The sequence below is a fragment of the Ylistrum balloti genome, unplaced genomic scaffold, assembly GCF_031769215.1.
Source record: "Ylistrum balloti isolate Yb309-2 unplaced genomic scaffold, AGI_CSIRO_Ybal_v1 Utg370054, whole genome shotgun sequence".
Taxonomy (NCBI): Eukaryota; Metazoa; Mollusca; class Bivalvia; order Pectinida; family Pectinidae; genus Ylistrum; species Ylistrum balloti.
This window is the reverse complement of record NW_026782105.1, coordinates 638,937-658,259: the sequence shown is the minus strand read 5'-3', so window position 1 is coordinate 658,259 and position 19,323 is coordinate 638,937. Positions and strand designations below refer to the sequence as shown.

General features: G+C 36.0%; 1 protein-coding gene across 5 annotated transcripts in view; it reads left to right on the top strand.

Annotated features, from left to right (window-relative positions):
* The window catches only part of LOC132549337 (protein phosphatase 1 regulatory subunit 12B-like), a 92,993-nt gene that overhangs the window by 51,968 nt on the left and 21,702 nt on the right, over nucleotides 1-19,323 (top strand). For 4 of the 5 annotated variants that reach the window (XM_060213264.1, XM_060213268.1, XM_060213267.1 and 1 more), the window contains 6 exons: nucleotides 170-260; nucleotides 699-953; nucleotides 1,236-1,299; nucleotides 3,484-3,666; nucleotides 4,428-4,528; nucleotides 7,508-7,561. In XM_060213264.1, the coding sequence (XP_060069247.1) occupies nucleotides 170-260; nucleotides 699-953; nucleotides 1,236-1,299; nucleotides 3,484-3,666; nucleotides 4,428-4,528; nucleotides 7,508-7,561 (748 nt within the window). The remainder of the gene's footprint in view (nucleotides 1-169; nucleotides 261-698; nucleotides 954-1,235; nucleotides 1,300-3,483; nucleotides 3,667-4,427; nucleotides 4,529-7,507; nucleotides 7,562-19,323) is intronic. The other variant, XM_060213266.1, reaches the window with a different exon arrangement.

Genomic DNA, 19,323 nt, shown 5'->3' with positions numbered 1-19,323 from the left:
TAATACTAGTGCCATGTTTCACATTCAAATCACTGAAAAGGTCAAATAACATACTGACTTGAACTTAACAATTACTGTTGAGAATTGAATGTAGACTTTATAGTGATATAGGAAACCATGATGATAGATCTTTCAAGAGATTATCAATGGCTTGTTTACTGTCACCTAGATCTTACGAACCACCAAAACGAGATGAGGAGGCAGAGACGCTAAGAAAGGCTCGGGCCAAGCGTGCTCGGGAGACAAGGAGGTCCACACAGGTAGTTAAATACCAGCAAATACAGTAACAATTTGTTAATCACTCTTGTTGGCTGGGATGTTAAAGTGATAGGAAGATGGACTGCATATAGAATACTCTTAGGAAATGGCATTATGCTTAACAAAGAAATGTGAATATACTTGCCCAAGACATTGCACAGTTGTGTTAATGAAGGAGATGTAAGTTTATTGGGAATTGTACATAGATGACATACAGAACGTTAAACATTCAAACCATATCAGCATTGATGAATTTTGATACAATATAATCTTACATATCCTCTTCCTGATATCTGCATCCCGATATTTGCATCCTTTCAATTGTGACAAGATCCTATCAATCTGAAATATTTGCCAAGAGTTGTGAAATCTGATCTAGTATGAAGACAAATATTGAATTTATGATAATCTTGAAAAAACTTTTATGGCCTGAATTCTAGGGTGTCACGTTAGAAGATATACAGCAAGCAGAAAAAGCCTTAAAGGATCCATCAAAGGTCACTTCCACGACAACTGGGACGACAACAACTACAACAAGCAGTACTAGTTCTACAGATGACAAGAGTCGAGTACCCGAGGTTGGATCCCAGAAGGACAGTGAACGTGTACCTGGACTAGAAAGTACTAAGAAGGAAGTTAGCACCACAGAGGACACCACGGTGCTACGTCGGCGTACTCTAGAGGAACGTCGACAGGTTAGAACAGTCAAATTATTATGTTAAATAAACCTGAGGGAAGCTGGAAGCGGAGAACAGGGGACCATTTTCAGCCATTTTTTGTCAATCTCAAAAATATGATTGGACATCCTTTGTAAAATTAAAAGAAAAATGGAATAATAAATGGGTCAGTAAGAGTTTTTGAGGCCCCGCGAACCCTCTAAAATTATCCCTGAAAATGCTGTTAGATATTTTTGATAAGATGTCACTGTTTGCCTTTAACAATATAGGTATTGGTTTCATGATACATCTATGTTTTAGGATGACCTGAGAGGCAGTTACAGAAAGTCTCGAGATGCCACCAAGGATTACTCTACAGATTCTGGTAGGTATATTTAAACAACTCACTACATCAACCTTAACACATCGATTGAACTGTCAAACAATTAGGGATGCAATTCATCGAATGCCTACAGTTAAGTATAATATGCATGTTCATTTTTATATCATGATCATAGCTTCCTTCCATTGAATCCCATCTACTTCCTTATCTCTTGATATGCACCGCCCAGTCATGATGATATCGCTAACCTCTTCATTGGTTCAATATATCAATAAAAACTCCAATCTGGTACGTTTCATTGTTCATTTTTCTGCATCTTGTCAGACTTATGAATGGAGACTAATTTCCTTACAATTTGTAACTGATATAATATGAATGTGCTACTGTTTGCTTGAAGATGATACAAACAGAATTGAAAAAGAGAATACTCGAGTAAACAAGCATAAATCTTTGCTACTTATATATACCCAAGAAGAGAAAATTCCGGAATTCTATTTAAATGGAGGTGTTGAAGGAACTGTCAAAGTCTCAGGGTGAACTATTGCAATCCTTTTTTTCTCGCACCTCAGACAGGAATATCCCGCTTAATATCCTATCCTAGATTTTTTTATCTCGCCCGATCTGTCTGGTACCCTTACATAAGTTTTACGGAATTTTTAACGCATGGAGGTCATCCACATGTAAGTGGCACCTACACTTGTGCATTTCAACAAAAAAGTAGGTTATGTCATTGTAAAAATGTTGTTCAGATTCCTTGTAGCTGCGGCCTACATTGTGTACGTAGCATTATCCAAACGTGAAGATGCTGTGTGGGTGGTTTGAGGCTTTCACGGGATATACTAAACTCTGATAAAATATTGAATAATTTTCAGAGCTGTAGGTGTGAGAAAAAAAATGGTGGAATCAAATTCTCTTTATGGATGGAAAAGCCTTCAGATAACTCACCAAATTGTAAATTTCATCATCACAGGATCTAGCATTGCCTCCTATGGAGGGGATAAAATGTAGTAGAGTTTATATAGGAAAACTACTTTTTTGAACATCATTTGTTTATTTTTTTATTGGAAGTTGTTAAGGTTTGGTAAGAGTTACAAGTATAAGATGACAGTGAGTTTCATGTCCTCAGGGTCTCACATTTCCCGTTCGGGAGGAGGTAAAATTTACTATAGTTTATACCGGAAAATTACATTTTTGACGCAATTAGTTTATTTCTTTAAGAAATAGTTCAAACTTGGTAAGAATCATTAGTATAAGCTGACAGTTTGATGAGATGCACCTATTGACCTTTGCTGAGCCCCAGGGGCTGATGGGCAGGGCCAAAAATAGGTCAAATTGTATGTTATTTCGAAGATGTTGTACTGTTCATGAATGGGAGAGTTAATATTGGACACTTCAATCTTTGAGTGTAATTTCTTTCAATTCAAACTTTGCTAGAAGCCGTAGCATGGGACAGCAGTTAACGTTATACACAGTTTACATTTGTCATCTTTTTTGGAACAAATTCATTGCTGTTAAGTCATTGGAATATAAAAAGGAAACAGCACTGTTTCCACACCTCAGATATGAACTAGAAGTGAAAATTTGGATAATATACACTTGTAAATGCCTGTCCGATTGGACATTCGAATTGAATCATGATAGGGGAAGATGATACCATGATATCAGCTATATCACCACTGACCACATTAAAACTTTAGATAGTAGAAATAAATTTTCAGTAGTCAGGGATTTTGTTTAACATAAAACCAAGGTCATTATTTATTTCAATGCCTTTACTAGGATTAAAACCCGCGACTTCTGACTCTATAGTCTTATACTTTACCGATTAGGATAGAGAGAAGGGATCTCTCTATCCTAGCAGTATATTTTGGCTAGTACTTTTACCAAGTCTATACAGAAATGAATACTAAATTACATGTATATATACTTGATTATGGTAACTCTCAATTCTTCATGTGATATGTAACAGAGATAGCTGATTGCATTTATTCATAAGGACCTTCAACATTTCCATTTTGATATATTTTTGGAAAACCAATCCCCTTGAAACCAAACTTACTTGTTTACCAAGTTGAAAGATTGACACAATTTGTCTCTTTGAGAAATATTTATATTTACAGCTGACATATTTCAACCTTGCAAACAAAACTGGCAGATTTTTCACCTGGCTAATGTATTCCAGTATAATGTCCTGCATGCTCCCCTAATACTGCCTTTTGATTTCAGCATATATACCTCGGCGAGAGAGGAACACACTGTCAACATCAGACAGTTCCTCCACCACTTCTAGTCTGAACACGGGGTCCGGGCTTACGCGCGCCTCCTCACTACGCACCAACCGGATACGCAATGGAGAGTTAGAAAGTCGTAATGAAGAGAAAGAGGAACGGCTTAAAGATTCTAAAGATGGTAAAAACACAACACAGATAGTTGGGAGCTGTTTGAATATATTCCAGATGTCCCTGTTTGTGTATTCCTATATCTGATAGCTTGCTGAAATGCTAGATGATGAGTTTTCATGAAATGACTAGCAATATGTGTTATGTTTAAATCAAATAGCTAACCAGGTGTGTTCAATAAATAGCTAGTGATTTGTGTGTTTTTAAAATAACTTGAAATGTGTGTTTATAAAATAACTAGCAAAGAGTGTTTATCAGATAAGTAGCTAAGTGTGTGTTTATCAATCAGCTGGCTTAGTGTGTGTTTGTCAATCAGCTGGCTGTTGTGTGCTTTCAAAAATGTGAAAAAGTGTGTGCTCATACAAAAATAAGCAAATGTGTTCTTACAGAATATGTATATGTAATGTGTTATCTTCAGGAAGCTCATAATTCAGACTTCTATTTAGAGTTTAATCAGTAAACATTGAGTTTTGGAAATGTAGGTGTGTCAGATAAGCATCAAACAAATTGACAAAAGATATTGACTTCCAAGGGAAGGAATAGAGCAATGTATATTGAATTTTATTAGAAGAGCTGAATTTTTCAAGTGAAAGGGAAATGTTATCTTGATCAAGTTCTGATGTTTAAATGGAGTGCTTGCAGAACTAAAAATTGGAGACTAGGTAAATCTATTAAAACAAACTTTGGTAACTGATCAATTGGAAATTTTGAAAATACTGAAACAGAAACTAAATGAAACTGTTTGCTTTAATTTAATTTTGGTTTCTTCAGACTCACAAGAGAAATCCCATGATATGAGGACAGTACGAGCTCGGAGAACAAGAAAGGAAAGACGATCAACGGGTATAGTGTCCTATGATGCCAAAAATGATGTAAGTTATCTCCCTTGGATTTGATTTCATATGGAATATATGTATTTGACAAGTTCTTTATTAATGTGTTTTTCTAACCTGTAATTTGTAGAGGGAATTATTTATCTTAATCATGGTTCATTTTAATTCACATTTGTTGTGTTTTAATGTCCTTCGTTTGTAACTTTACTCATGGGTTAATGTTGTCATTGCTGTGAGTATTAAATCATCACTGTCTACACTAATCTCCACATTTATCTGCTGCTACATCATTAACCTTGTGTAATGCAAGTTGTGTTTTTGTTTCATTTGTAGAAAATTCTAACATTGCCCATAGATTTTTGTTTTAAAAAGGTAAACAGGTTATTTGCTGGCCTTCACTCATATTTACACACCATTCTGTCATAATTCTGCTGTCTGATGTACAATACATTCCCTACCTTACAAGCTTACACAATGTTTTCTGTCTTACTCACAATACATGTTTTCTGTCTTACACACAATACATGCTTGTATATGGGTGCAACTTTTATGTGGACCAAAAAAAAAATCTGTAGGATGGAAAAAAAAAACCCTCACAAGACAGAAAGCGCACCAGTACACATTAAGAGACGGTACTAAGTTTTTTATGAGTACCTTCCTTTCATGTGTTTATGACTGAAACAAATCATCCAGAACCATCATTTGCAATCGTATACAGGTTGATTTGAAGATTTGAATTAAAAGTAAAATTCTTGTGGATTCAATTGATGATACCATTTAATTTGAATCACAATGATATCTTCTGGACTTTCACTGTTACTTTGAAGCCATGGCAGAAGTTTACCAGAGGTTTACAATAGCCTTTTACATCCTGGGATCAATAGGTCATCGGGTTATAGGTCACATTCTAGAACGACTGCCATGCTTGTTTAGGATAAATAAGATAATAATGGCTTCATGCAACTTACAAGAAGGAATTATATGGCACTATAAGAATTTGGTCTGCATGCAATGGCCTTTATAAATATTTAAAAGTACAGTAACCAATGGAGAGATTGTTTAGTAAGTACATGTTTTCAGTCTTACTCATAATACATATTTTCTTCCTTACACACAATACATGTTCTCTGTTTTACACACTATACATACTCCCTGTCCTGCACACAATAAATGCATGTTTTCTACCTTACACATAATACATTTTCCTTACCTTACACACAATACATGTTCCTTACCTTACACACAATACATTTTCCTTACCTTACACACAATACATGTTCCTTACCTTACACATAATACATTTTCCTTACCTTACACACAATACATGTTCCTTACCTTACACACAATACATTTTCCTTACCTTACACACAATACATGTTCCTTACCTTACACACAATACATGTTCCTTACCTTACACACAATACATTTTCCTTACCTTACACACACTACATGTTCCTTACCTTACACACAATACATTTTCCTTACCTTACACACACTACATGTTCCTTACCTTACACACAATACATGTTCCTTACCTTACACACAATACATTTTCCTTACCTTACACACAATACATGTTCCTTACCTTACACACAATACATGTTCCTTACCTTACACACAATACATTTTCCTTACCTTACACACACTACATGTTCCTTACCTTACACACAATACATTTTCCTTACCTTACACACACTACATGTTCCTTACCTTACACACAATACATTTTCCTTACCTTACACACACTACATGTTCCTTACCTTACACACAATACATTTTCCTTACCTTACACACACTACATGTTCCTTACCTTACACACAATACATTTTCCTTACCTTACACACAATACATGTTCCTTACCTTACACACAATACATTTTCCTTACCTTACACACAATACATGTTCCTTACCTTACACACAATACATGTTCCTTACCTTACACACAATACATTTTCCTTACCTTACACACACTACATGTTCCTTACCTTACACACAATACATTTTCCTTACCTTACACACACTACATGTTCCTTACCTTACACACAATACATGTTCCTTACCTTACACACAATACATTTTCCTTACCTTACACACAATACATGTTCCTTACCTTACACACAATACATTTTCCTTACCTTACACACACTACATGTTCCTTACCTTACACACAATACATTTTCCTTACCTTACACACAATACATTTTCCTTACCTTACACACAATACATGTTCCTTACCTTACACACAATAAATATTTATTACCTTACACATGATACTTGCTTCATGCTTCACACTTAAAATATCTTCCTTGCCTTACTTTGATACTTGCCTTGAACACAATTCATGTTCACTTCCAGAAACATTATGCATGCAATCTTCCCTATTCATGCTTGCACCCTGCAGTTTGCCCCAGGATGTGTACAAGTGATAATTCATTTGTCAAGGAAATCAGAATGTGCATTCTAGCCATTTACACCCAACAGATTAAACCATTCTTTGTTATTGTAAAAGGCATTGACAATGCTGATCTGAAAACTTTCCCTGCTTTGGTGTAGATATGTCGTACCTTTGACATACAATTCAGTTATGACTAGTGAGTAATTGTTTCCTATTTAGAAAACACACTCTGTTCCGTCCAAACAGCATGTTCTGTATTGTTCCTTCTGCTGAACCTCAGAAAATCATTCCAAAGGAAAGTGTTCATCATTAATCCATTACAAATGTTTCATTATATATTCAGCATGTCTATGTAGCCATATTGTTTAGTCTTCCATACATACTTTTGTTTTCAAGTTCAATTTTTTTTCAGTGCTGATGTTTTCAGCTTATCAGGTGTATTGACAAAAAAAAAAAAAAAATTAAACCAATTTCTGTCAACGCAATTGTTACATTATCTGTCTTTAAATTCTTTTTATTGATTATATCACAAATTTGAATATCACTGTTATTATAGTTTGGTATTGATGATATTGGTAATTGTTATAGAATGAAATTGACCAGAGATGCAATTCTGATTTTAGGAAGATGATGAAAAAGAAGAGGAAAAAGAAGAAAAGAAAGAGACTGAAGATAAGGTAGGAATTTTTTAACAAGATGCCAGTTTGGTGTTTACCAGATACCTGTATGGTAGTTTGATGTTTACCAGATACCAGTATGGTAGTTTGATGTTTACCAGATACCTGATGGTAGTTTAATGTTTACCAGATACCTGTATGGTAGTTTGATGTTTACCAGATACCAGTATGGTAGTTTGATGTTTACCAGATACCTGATGGTAGTTTAATGTTTATCAGATACCTGTATGTTAGTTTGATGTTTACCAGATACCTGATGGTAGTTTGATGTTTACCAGATACCTGTATGGTAGTTTGATGTTTACCAGATACCTGATGGTAGTTTGATGTTTACCAGATACCTGTATGGTAGTTTGATGTTTACCAGATACCTGTATGGTAGTTTGATGTTTACCAGATGCCTGTATGGTAGTTTGATGTTTACCAGATACCTGATGGTAGTTTGATGTTTATTAGATACCTGTATGGTAGTTTGATGTTTACCAGATACCTGTATGGTAGTTTGATGTTTACGAGATACCTGTATGGTAGTTTGATGTTTACCAGATACCTGTATGGTAGCTTGATGTTTACCAGAGACCTGTATGTTAGTTTGATGTTTACCAGATACCTGTATGGTAGTTTGATGTTTACCAGATACCTGTATGGTAGTTTGATGTTTACCAGATACCTTTATTATAATAGTCTGATGTTGATACCAGGTACTAGTATGGTAATGTGATGTTTACCAGATACCTGATGGTAGTTTGATGTTTACCAGATACCTGTATGGTAGTTTGATGTTTACCAGATACCTGATGGTAGTTTAATGTTTACCAGATACCTGTATGGTAGTTTGGTGTTTACCAGATACCTGATGGTAGTTTGATGTTTACCAGATACCTGTATGGTAGTTTGATGTTTACCAGATACCTGATGGTAGTTTAATGTTTACCAGATACCTGTATGGTAGTTTGGTGTTTACCAGATACCTGATGGTAGTTTGATGTTTACTAGATACTTGATGGTAGTTTAATGTTTACAATATACCTGTATGGTAGTTTGGTGTTTACCAGATACCTGATGGTAGTTTGATGTTTACTAGATACTTGATGGTAGTTTGATGTTTACTAGATACTTGATGGTAGTTTAATGTTTACCAGATACCTGTATGGTAGTTTGATGTTTAACAGATACCTGATGGTAGTTTGATGTTTACCAGATACCTTTATTATAATAGTCTGATGTTGATACCAGGTACTAGTATGGTAGTGTGATGTTTACCAGATACCTGGTATGGTAGTTTGATGTTTACCAGATACCTGTATGGTAGTTTGATGTTTACCAGATACCTGATGGTAGTTTGATGTTTACCAGATACCTGTATGGTAGTGTGATGTTTATTAGATACCTGTATTGTAGTTTGATGTTTACCAGATACCTTTATTATAGTCTGATGTTGATACCCAGGTACTAGTATGGCAGTTGCAAAATAAGAAATTCAAGTGTTTGTGTTCTTCAAAAAGTTTATTAAAGTTTTTTTAAGATCTGTACCAATAGGAGAATTGCACCAACTTAAAATCTGCTCACAGTTGAGGATGTTTCAGTCTACCACACTACCTTTATAGTTTTTGCTTTCACATAAAGTATCTGTATACAGTTGAGCACTATTTCGTGCATTGTTGCCTTGTCATCTTGATGTTATGGACTGTATCTTATTACAATGAACCAGCTCACAACTCTACTTAAGGATTACTGGTTTATAAGCTAACCATATTCACTGCTGAAATAGACATCAAAGAGAAATTTGATGTTGTTTTTAGTAGAAAATAAACACTTTCTAGTTATAAAATAAAACCCTACATTATTGTAGTTATATCTGTTGGAGGAATGTCATGCACATTTGAGCAATACACAATTATTTTAAAAGGAATATTTGTCAATGAAATAAGAAAGTGTTTTATTTAAAGTTGGTTAAATATGCAGGTGTTTAGGATGTATAACCTTTTGTTAAACTGTGTAGGGCTAATCTTGTGTCAACACTAAAAACTTTGACATATCAGTGTAGATTTATTGATGTAGGATGAGCTGATTGTTTACTCTAGATAAGGTTGTGATATTGGTACAGCCGTGAATGCATGTACTGTGTACACTGATTGTATTAATCTCTTAGTACTTAATGCTAAAGTTGGGCATCTCAATGGTCAGGCCAAGTCATGCTAATATTTTGAAATAAAAATATTTTCGGATTACCCATTTTGTTAATGGGTACTTACACAGAGAACCATAGTTTATTTATAAGCTCTTTTCATGCATAATTAAAGAACCAACTATCTCTGGTACTAAATATGTATTCATAACAGATTGATGTAATAGATGCTAGTAAGGAATTCAGGGGATATTATACTACTGATAAAGGGGTAGTTATGGAATAGATGTTATGTCACTGAAAACAAGATACTGTAAACACACTTGAATGGTGCAGTCAAATTTTAGCACAATATCACTTCTTGGCAAGTAAATGCACTGACGGACTAGAACATCTACAATGATTGGTGTATCAACCACATCCAGAAACTGCAATTAGCTCTATCATATTTTAGCATAGTAGTTACAGCGGAAGAGGGCTAAAATTAGATTACTGCTATGATATGTCTGTTTACAGTAGTTAGATGATTTGGGTGGAATAACACGGTAGCTATGTGATGAATCAGTTTTCACATTTTAATGAGAAAAGTGTCTTTCAGTATGAAAGGTATACAGACGGAGATATTGCAGTAATATGAGTAAATTTGTCGTTAAGTTTGCTTAAATAAAGATAGCAATGGTTGTGCAACAATTACAGTGAAAGTAATTTGAGTTGATGAGTATTTCATCAAGTAATCAGGTGACCTAGCTCTACCAATGAATCGGAGCTGACATCAAAGTCTGTTGTGAAAAAAAGGGAGAGATAAATTGATAAGGAATCTTGGAGGTTTTGTATCTCCAACATGAAAGAGCTATTCATCAGAAAAAAAATGTTTAGATTTACTGTAAGTATGCTTCAGTTTTGATGTGAGAAAAGATCAAGACATTTTGTTCATAATAAAGAACTCCTTGTTAACATTAGGTGTTACTTGCTGAATCAATATGATGTAGGGTATGATTAAAAAAAAGAATACTTAATTTGATGTCTTAAGTTTAATTATATCATACTTTCTTACATTGCCAAGATGGGATTTTTATTGCACTAACTGTCCATATCCCTCCTTAAAATGATGCTAGTTATTGCTTATTCAGTAATAAGCCCATGTCTGTTAATAAGCCCACCCACATCTATTTCAGAAAGCCATTAAATGATTTATTGTTGTCCTGTTAGTATTCCTTTTTACTTTAAATCAGAAGATATATGTGTTTGCTTCCTGTTCATAACATGGGAGAAACATTGGTAGTTTCCCATTGTCGTCAGTACAGGTTTGTACTCTGTCCTTCTTTCTATTAGTGAGACAGTCTGAATTTTAATTGTCACACACTGTTCTACTTACAAGTGCTAAACCAAAGTATGTATCCAGTTTAAACATAAAATTATGTCACTTTGTCAAATGTGTTTAAATTTTTCCTATGCACACCTTACCTAGCCAAATTTTAAATCTAAATACTTTTCAGATTGAACATCAGTTGTGAAATTCAAGTCTCAGCCCTCAGTATAAACTGAGTTATACCTCTCTATTTTCTTGTTTAATTAGAAAAATTAGTTGTCTTCTGAATTAATGTGGAAGCTAGATAACATTATCAAATAGTTAGAAAATACCAACTGGGCCCATCTGTTGAGGAATACCTCCCAAGTAATGTATGTGAATTATATTTAAGATAAACAATAGCTTCTTGTTTCAACATCAGTATATGTTTATAATTCCTAGATTAGATATGTAGACAAAGATAGTTGGGGCCAGTCAGCTGTCACCAGGCTTACTAGATCACATGGCTGTGTGTGGTGCTGGGCTGGGCACTTCAAACACAGTAGCCGGTTCAGATCACTTTACATAAAAATCCACATTAATATACTGAATCTGTCCATGGAATGAGGTGGTCTATTATAGACTTATCTTGTTAATATGTGCCTTCTTACTGGCAACTTATTTGTGGCAATTATTTCTCTTGTATTTATTGGATAGTCAAGTTAAAGAAGTTTATTTGTGCTTTTACTTACATGCGATATAAGAAATCTAACGTTGGTTTTAGAGAATTAAATGCTTTTCGTTGTGATTTATCCCTGTTAAGCTGGTTTCCACATTAAGTGCTCTTTTCTATCTTGGGACGATATGTTTTATAATTGTCATAAAATAAAATTTTACTTAAGTTTTCCTTTTTGATAATATTGAAAATTTTATACGCAAGAGTTTACATTATAATAACACAGGAAGATTGAAATTACTACAGGATTTCTACGTTAATTAGGTGGCCCCTGTCATAGACTTGGTTTAACTCCATAGCTTATCATAATGGTGTCAGTTTGTGTACAATCTGTGATATGTAAATACACTTTGTACAGAGCTATGATGTCTTCATTTTATTTGTATATCAATTTGTCAACATCAAAAGGACAAGAACTATTGGTTTGGTCATTGTCATATTAGATTGGTAGACAATAGAGACATTTCCTGTAATCCTGTCTGTCCATCTGCCCCATTATATCACATTGCTTCCTGTTCAGAATCAGTTTCAAGGTTTGGTTCATATTTAACCCAAAATGTCACATAAAAGATACCGAGTTCTACAGATGATTACATTCTGTATGGAAGCCTGGGCACTTCTGTCTTATAGACTTTCCTATCTTATCTGGGTGTTTTGTTTTATAGTTTCTTTTATTTCACAAATTTTCCATTTTAAGATACGACAATTTATATGAAAATAAAATCTATCATGTTCATATACTGACCTAACATAGATAAAAAGGAAGTGGAAAAAGCCACTTGCTTTGTATATCTGGTAGATTGATCTATGGTGTGTATGTTATCTATTGACAGAAGTTGTGTTTTGTTGATGATAGCCCAGCTGTTTTGACCTGTGTACCACACATGATACACCTACATATAGGTACCACTAGTGAAGGGCTCACAACTTATTACTCATAATTACATGTGTTAAGATATTATCAAAATAGCTGCGTGGTATCACATGACTAGTTTTAGGGCACTCATGGATAAGTTCGGAAACTTTACCTGATTGTTAAAGTAAAGAATTGATCTGCTATGTCTATATACTGATGTATATTAACCAGGGGTGGGGGTCTGTTCAGTGTATATATATCCAAGGTGTGTGTACTCTCACTACTAAATATACCTAGGAGGCCTACATTTAACTTGCTTCCTGGAGTTTTCCCTACTGGGATTTACAGGTCTGGTGAAGTGGAATAACCTGCACACCCCTCTGGAAATCTGTACCAGATGGACCATACCATACGCTGAATTGAACAAAGTTGATGCTGCTGGCATAAGTTTGATGTGTGTGGAGGGGGACTATGTTCCTAGTGTGAGGAAACACCTACATGTTGTATTTCTGGTATTTTCAGGAAGTGTTCTAGCAGACAAGCATGCTAACATTTACACTGGCTCACAACTACAGTGCATACCTCATCATTGTTAATTATACATCATTACTTTCGACTTCCCCCTCCCAGCCCACCTAGGACTAACAGCTCCCCTGGAGTCACAGAGACAGGTGTTTTGGGAAACAAAGCCCTATGGGTGTGAAAAACTGTACAAAATTGTTTTACATGATGTAACAGTGTAAGGGTCCAACACACGGTATAAAGATCTCCACATCAACTTGTGCCTAGATTTTGGAGTGACATTATGCCAGCCTACAGGTGCTGATCTGTGTTAGATTCAGTCACCTTATCTAGATATATTAGTGCTGAGATTTTAGGTTTCTGGCTGCATCATGAACAATGTACTTGTGTAGATTTGGTGTACAGAATTCCTTCAGCTTCAACACACTTCCACATCAATCACACATCTACACTTTTTTTTCGAAAGTTGGGATATACCAATAACTATGTCTTACGGTTCATACCATAATCGGTACAGCTTGGGGAGCTATCCCAGCAGCCTGACAGGAAGTTATACAAGTGGACTATATGGAAATTCCTATGGAAGTTCTACTAGCTCTGTTCCATTAAGTTCTGGGATGAGTTCAGGCCTTGGGTCCAACTACAGTTCTCGATCTGGGTCGACGAGCAGCTTATCAAGCCTTGGAGGTGGATCAGGGTCATTGTATGGAAGTTCTTATGGGTTATCGTCAATATCACGGCCGGTCAGCATATTTCCTGTTATTGTGTCATATGATAGCCATAGTTCTAACCTGTAATTATGATTTTTATGATTCATTAATATAGCCTGATGAATGACCATTTGGCATTTATACTTAATGTACGTTTTTTCAAAATAATTTTACAATTTACTAGGGTTGATATAATACCAGTAAATTCTGGATTCGGTTACACGATATTTGTAAAGCCATATCTTAATGACATTGAAACTCTAATGTAAGTTACATAGTATATGACACCAGATCAGTAGCTTGATAAACTGTAAGGTTCCATGTCGGTCAATATCAGTTCGTTTTACAATATACAATTTAATGGCTCATTCAGGAGGTATATATTACGTTAATGGGCTTCGGAAAGAAAATTAAATAATCTGTTCATTCTTGTAGTTATATGATTTAACAGTGTGAAAGAGAATGGTATTTTATAGACTTTTGTTGACACTTTGTAAACACTATGTGACTAATTATAAAGTATGTTTTACATCAATATTAGCCAAAAGTACTGTTGACATTCATTTACTATGAGCATTACTTTGTATGCTTATTATAGAGCATATTCCATACTTAATTACCTTGTAAAACTGACATAAAACTTCCAGGTTAATCACGGAATACATAGAACTTTCTGGTTAATAGCGGAGTACATAGAACTTTCTGGTTAATAGCGGAGTACATAGAACTTTCTGGTTAATAGCGGAGTACATAGAACTTTCAGGTTAATCACGGAGTACATAGAACTTTCAGGTTAATCACGGAGTACATAGAACTTTCTGGTTAATCACCGAGTACATAGAACTTTCAGGTTAATCACGGAGTACATAGAACTTTCAGGTTAATCACGGAGTACATAGAACTTTCAGGTTAATCACACAGTACATAAAACTTTCAGGTTAATCACGGAGTACATAGAACTTTCAGGTTAATAGCGGAGTACATAGAACTTTCAGGTTAATCACGGAGTACATAGAACTTTCTGGTTAATCATGGAGTACATAGAACTTTCAGGTTAATCACGGAGTACATAGAACATTCAGGTTAATCATGGAGTACTTAGAACTTTCAGGTTAATCACGGAGTACATAGAACTTTCAGGTTAATCATGGAGTACATAGAACTTTCAGGTTAATCACCGAGTACATAGAATTTTCAGGTTAATCGCCGAGTACATAGAACTTTCTGGTTAATCACCGAGTACATAGAACTTTCAGGTTAATCATGGAGTACATAGATCTTTTAGGTTAATCACCGAGTACATAGAACTTTCAGGTTAATAACGGAGTACATAGAACTTCCAGGTTAATCACGGAGTACATAGAACTTTCTGGTTAATCACGGAGTACATAGAACTTTTAGGTTAATCATGGAGTACATAGAACTTTTAGGTTAATCACCGAGTACATAGAACTTTCTGGTTAATCACGGAGTACATAGAACTTTCTGGTTAATCACCGAGTACATAGAACTTTCTGGTTAATCACAGAACCTGATTAATCACCTTGGTTTTGTTTAGACAGAACTGACTTGACACTGAGTTATCCTTATTTTAACAGTGACAGTTGTATGTAACTTGTATGTAATTATTAGTGGGTATTGGGCAGTGGCTATACATTACTGACTACACCAATACAAGGCTCTCTCTATCCCAGTACACAATGTGGACCATGGCAGACTGATGAAGTCGGGCAGATATCAACCTGCTAATGAATTGATTCTTATCTTTCAGACATGTCTGAGGTTGGGATGGGGTGTAACATTGTGTAATTCTGCTGGGCGGGAAGAAATATAACAGGATATGGCCAACTCGATTGGTGGGAACTAGGAAAAGTAGCTGGGATTATATCTACTGCAAACTGTAATAGGACAAAAGTGACATTAGGCAGAATGTCAAAATAAACAGGTTTTCTTGATTAGTAGAGTTGATAAGTTAGGTAAGACAGGGTGTCAGGATAGGAAATTTTTACTGTTTTAAATGTATATATGTAATAGATATCTGAATCATTGAACCATTGTACAATTGCCACTGATAGATAAGATAATGGGTTTTTTGTAAATGGAACCAAACTCTTACTATCTTACTATGAACAGGCTGCACTTTCTAACTGCCGAGGTTTTGTATGGACTGCTCATATTAATCTGTGATAGACTCGCATGTGCATTAAAAACAAAAGCAGACAACTAATGTGGAAGAAAAAACAACTTTACCGAAATGTCATGTGAAATACGTACAAAAATTGGAATGAGGGAAAACAAATTGTGGAAATTTTTAAGGAATCCCATACCTTGTTTTTGTTTTTATTTGATGTGAATGCTGTGAAGGAGATAGATAAAGCATTGATACTATCAGAATTCACATTCTCCTGTATCAAATTCATATCCTTCCTTTATGATGTGTATCCCCTTGGTGGTAACAAATTTGATAGTCAGTCCTGAGAACTTTATACAGTATACAAAGAAAATATACTCGCTAAAGTAAAAAAAATCAGAAATAAAGCACTAGTCAGGATGATTATAAGAGCATTATTGGATTAGATTTCTTTTTGTGTAGAGTAAGTAGGAGATCAATGAAGTAATTTGATATTTACAAAGATGGAAAGAAATTATAAATCTTATTGGATCAATACACATGTTGATACTCCTGAGGGTAAGAAAATCAGCCCTATTTCTATAGTGTTATATGATATTGTGGAAATGAGGTTTACTACAGATAAAAGAAACTCTACCCGAGAGTTATCAACTGAACTTGTAGTTACTGCCTTGTACCTACTTGGTATACCTGTTAGTTGGTAAGAAACCAAAATCTAAACAAACCAGACCTTGAAGAACATCCACTTAGCTAGAAACTTATCTACTAAGCTAGACAAAGGATTGTTCATTCAGAGGCAGGAAATTCTATGTACATTAATATGACATGTTTAGAACATCTGGACTAAAATAACATAAGTCAAAAATTAAACATGACCTAAGTGGAAATGTTAATATACCTGATCCAGACTTGAGAATACATATTAGGTTCTACTGACCAACTTGACCCAGGCTGTATATGTAGTTCAATTTATTTAATTGATCTAACCAAATAAATGAGGTACCACAGACATCCTGACCTAGACCAACTGTAAGGTACTAATGACACCCTGACCCAGACCAACTGTGAGGTACCACTGACATCCTGACCTAGACCAACTGTGAGGTACTAATGACATCCTGGACCCAGACCAACTGTGAGGTACTAATGACATCCTGGACCCAGACCAACTGTGAGGTACTAATGACATCCTGGACCCAGACCAACTGTGAGGTACTAATGACATCCTGACCTAGACCAAGTGTGAGGTACTAATGACATCCTGACCTAGACCAAGTGTGAGTTACCACTGACATCCTGACCTAGACCAACTGTGAGTTATTACTGACATCCTTGACCCAGACAAAGTGTGAGTTACCGCTGACATCTTGACCCAGACAAAGTGTGAGTTACCACTGACATTCTGACCTAGACCAAGTGTGAGTTACCACTGACATCCTGACCTAGACCAACTGTGAGTTACTACTGACATCCTTGACCCAGACAAAGTGTGAGTTACCACTGACATCCTGACCTAGACCAACTGTAAGGTACTAATGACACCCTGACCCAGACCAACTGTGAGGTACCACTGACATCCTGACCTAGACCAACTGTGAGGTACTAATGACATCCTGGACCCAGACCAACTGTGAGGTACTAATGACATCCTGGACCCAGACCAACTGTGAGGTACTAATGACATCCTGGACCCAGACCAACTGTGAGGTACTAATGACATCCTGACCTAGACCAAGTGTGAGGTACTAATGACATCCTGACCTAGACCAAGTGACATCCTGACCTAGACCAAGTGTGAGTTACCACTGACATCCTGACCTAGACCAACTGTGAGTTATTACTGACATCCTTGACCCAGACAAAGTGTGAGTTACCGCTGACATCCTGGACCCAGACCAACTGTGAGGTACTAATGACATCCTGGACCCAGACCAACTGTGAGGTACTAATGACATCCTGGACCCAGACCAACTGTGAGGTACTAATGACATCCTGACCTAGACCAAGTGTGAGGTACCACTGACATCCTGACCTAGACCAACTGTGAGTTACCACTGACATCCTGACTTAGACCAAGTGTGAGTTACCACTGACATCCTGACCTAGACCAAGTGTGAGTTACCACTGACATCCTGACCTAGACCAACTGTGAGTTACCGCTGACATCTTGACCCAGACAAAGTGTGAGTTACCACTGACATCCTGACCTAGACCAAGTGTGAGGTACCACTGACATCCTGACTTAGACAAAGTGTGAGTTACCACTGACATCCTGACCTAGACCAAGTGTGAGTTACCACTGACATCCTGACCTAGACCAAGTGTGAGTTACCACTGATTTACTTGACCCAGTATATGTACCTATATATCGCTCCTCCCTATATCACCATAAGCTAGTTCTTTTCATGCAATTTTGTCTGAGAACTTTGTAGTTCATGTTGTTAAGGTTGTAGCTTTCTTATCAACAAGCTAATCCTGTAGGTTCTAATAGATGCAAATGTTATTGAATTAATACATTAGGTGTTCCCTGATAAGGTTGTAGAGAACTAGGGACTTGGTGTGGTGTATAGAACCAGGTGCTTAAGTGTCTCAACTGTTTGTGTTTGTATTCAGTAAGGATTGATAGATAGGGTGGGATTAGATTCTGCTATTAAAGGTCAATTGTAAGTAATGAATATTTATATAGTTTGACAAGTGTGTCAAGTGTTTAGTTGATTGCTGGCTTGTTCTATTGAAGTTGAGCATTTTTTTTTTTTCAAAAATCCCTGTACTTAAATATGACATCTAAAATAATTGCTCTGAATAGCATGGTTTGGATGAAATTAAAAGTTCTTTATAATGAGGTGGAGTATATCAAATAAATATTAGATGAAGTAGATAGTGATAGTGGGCCAAGTAAAAATTGATAGACTAAGTTCAGCTCAAGGAAGGGATGTAGAGGAATACAAATAATAAACGGATGATGTCCCAAGAGGTTCCAAATGGGGCTAAGTAAACACTAAAATGTGTAAAGATGGAACAAGATGGGGGCCAAGAAAACAGGAGATGGGGTCAATGAAACACAAGATAGGGCCAAGAAAACAGGAGATGGGGTCAATGAAACACAAGATGGGGGCCAAGAAAACAGGAGATGGGGTCAATGAAACACAAGATAGGGCCAAGAAAACAAGATAGGGCCAAGAAAACAGGAGATGGGGGTCAATGAAACACAAGATAGGGCCAAGAAAACAGGAGATGGGGTCAACGAAACACAAGATGGGGGCCAAGAAAACAGGAGATGGGGTCAATGAAACACAAGATAGCGCCAAGAAAACAAGATAGGGCCAAGAAAACAGGAGATGGGGGTCAATGAAACACAAGATAGGGCCAAGAAAACAGGAGATGGGGTCAA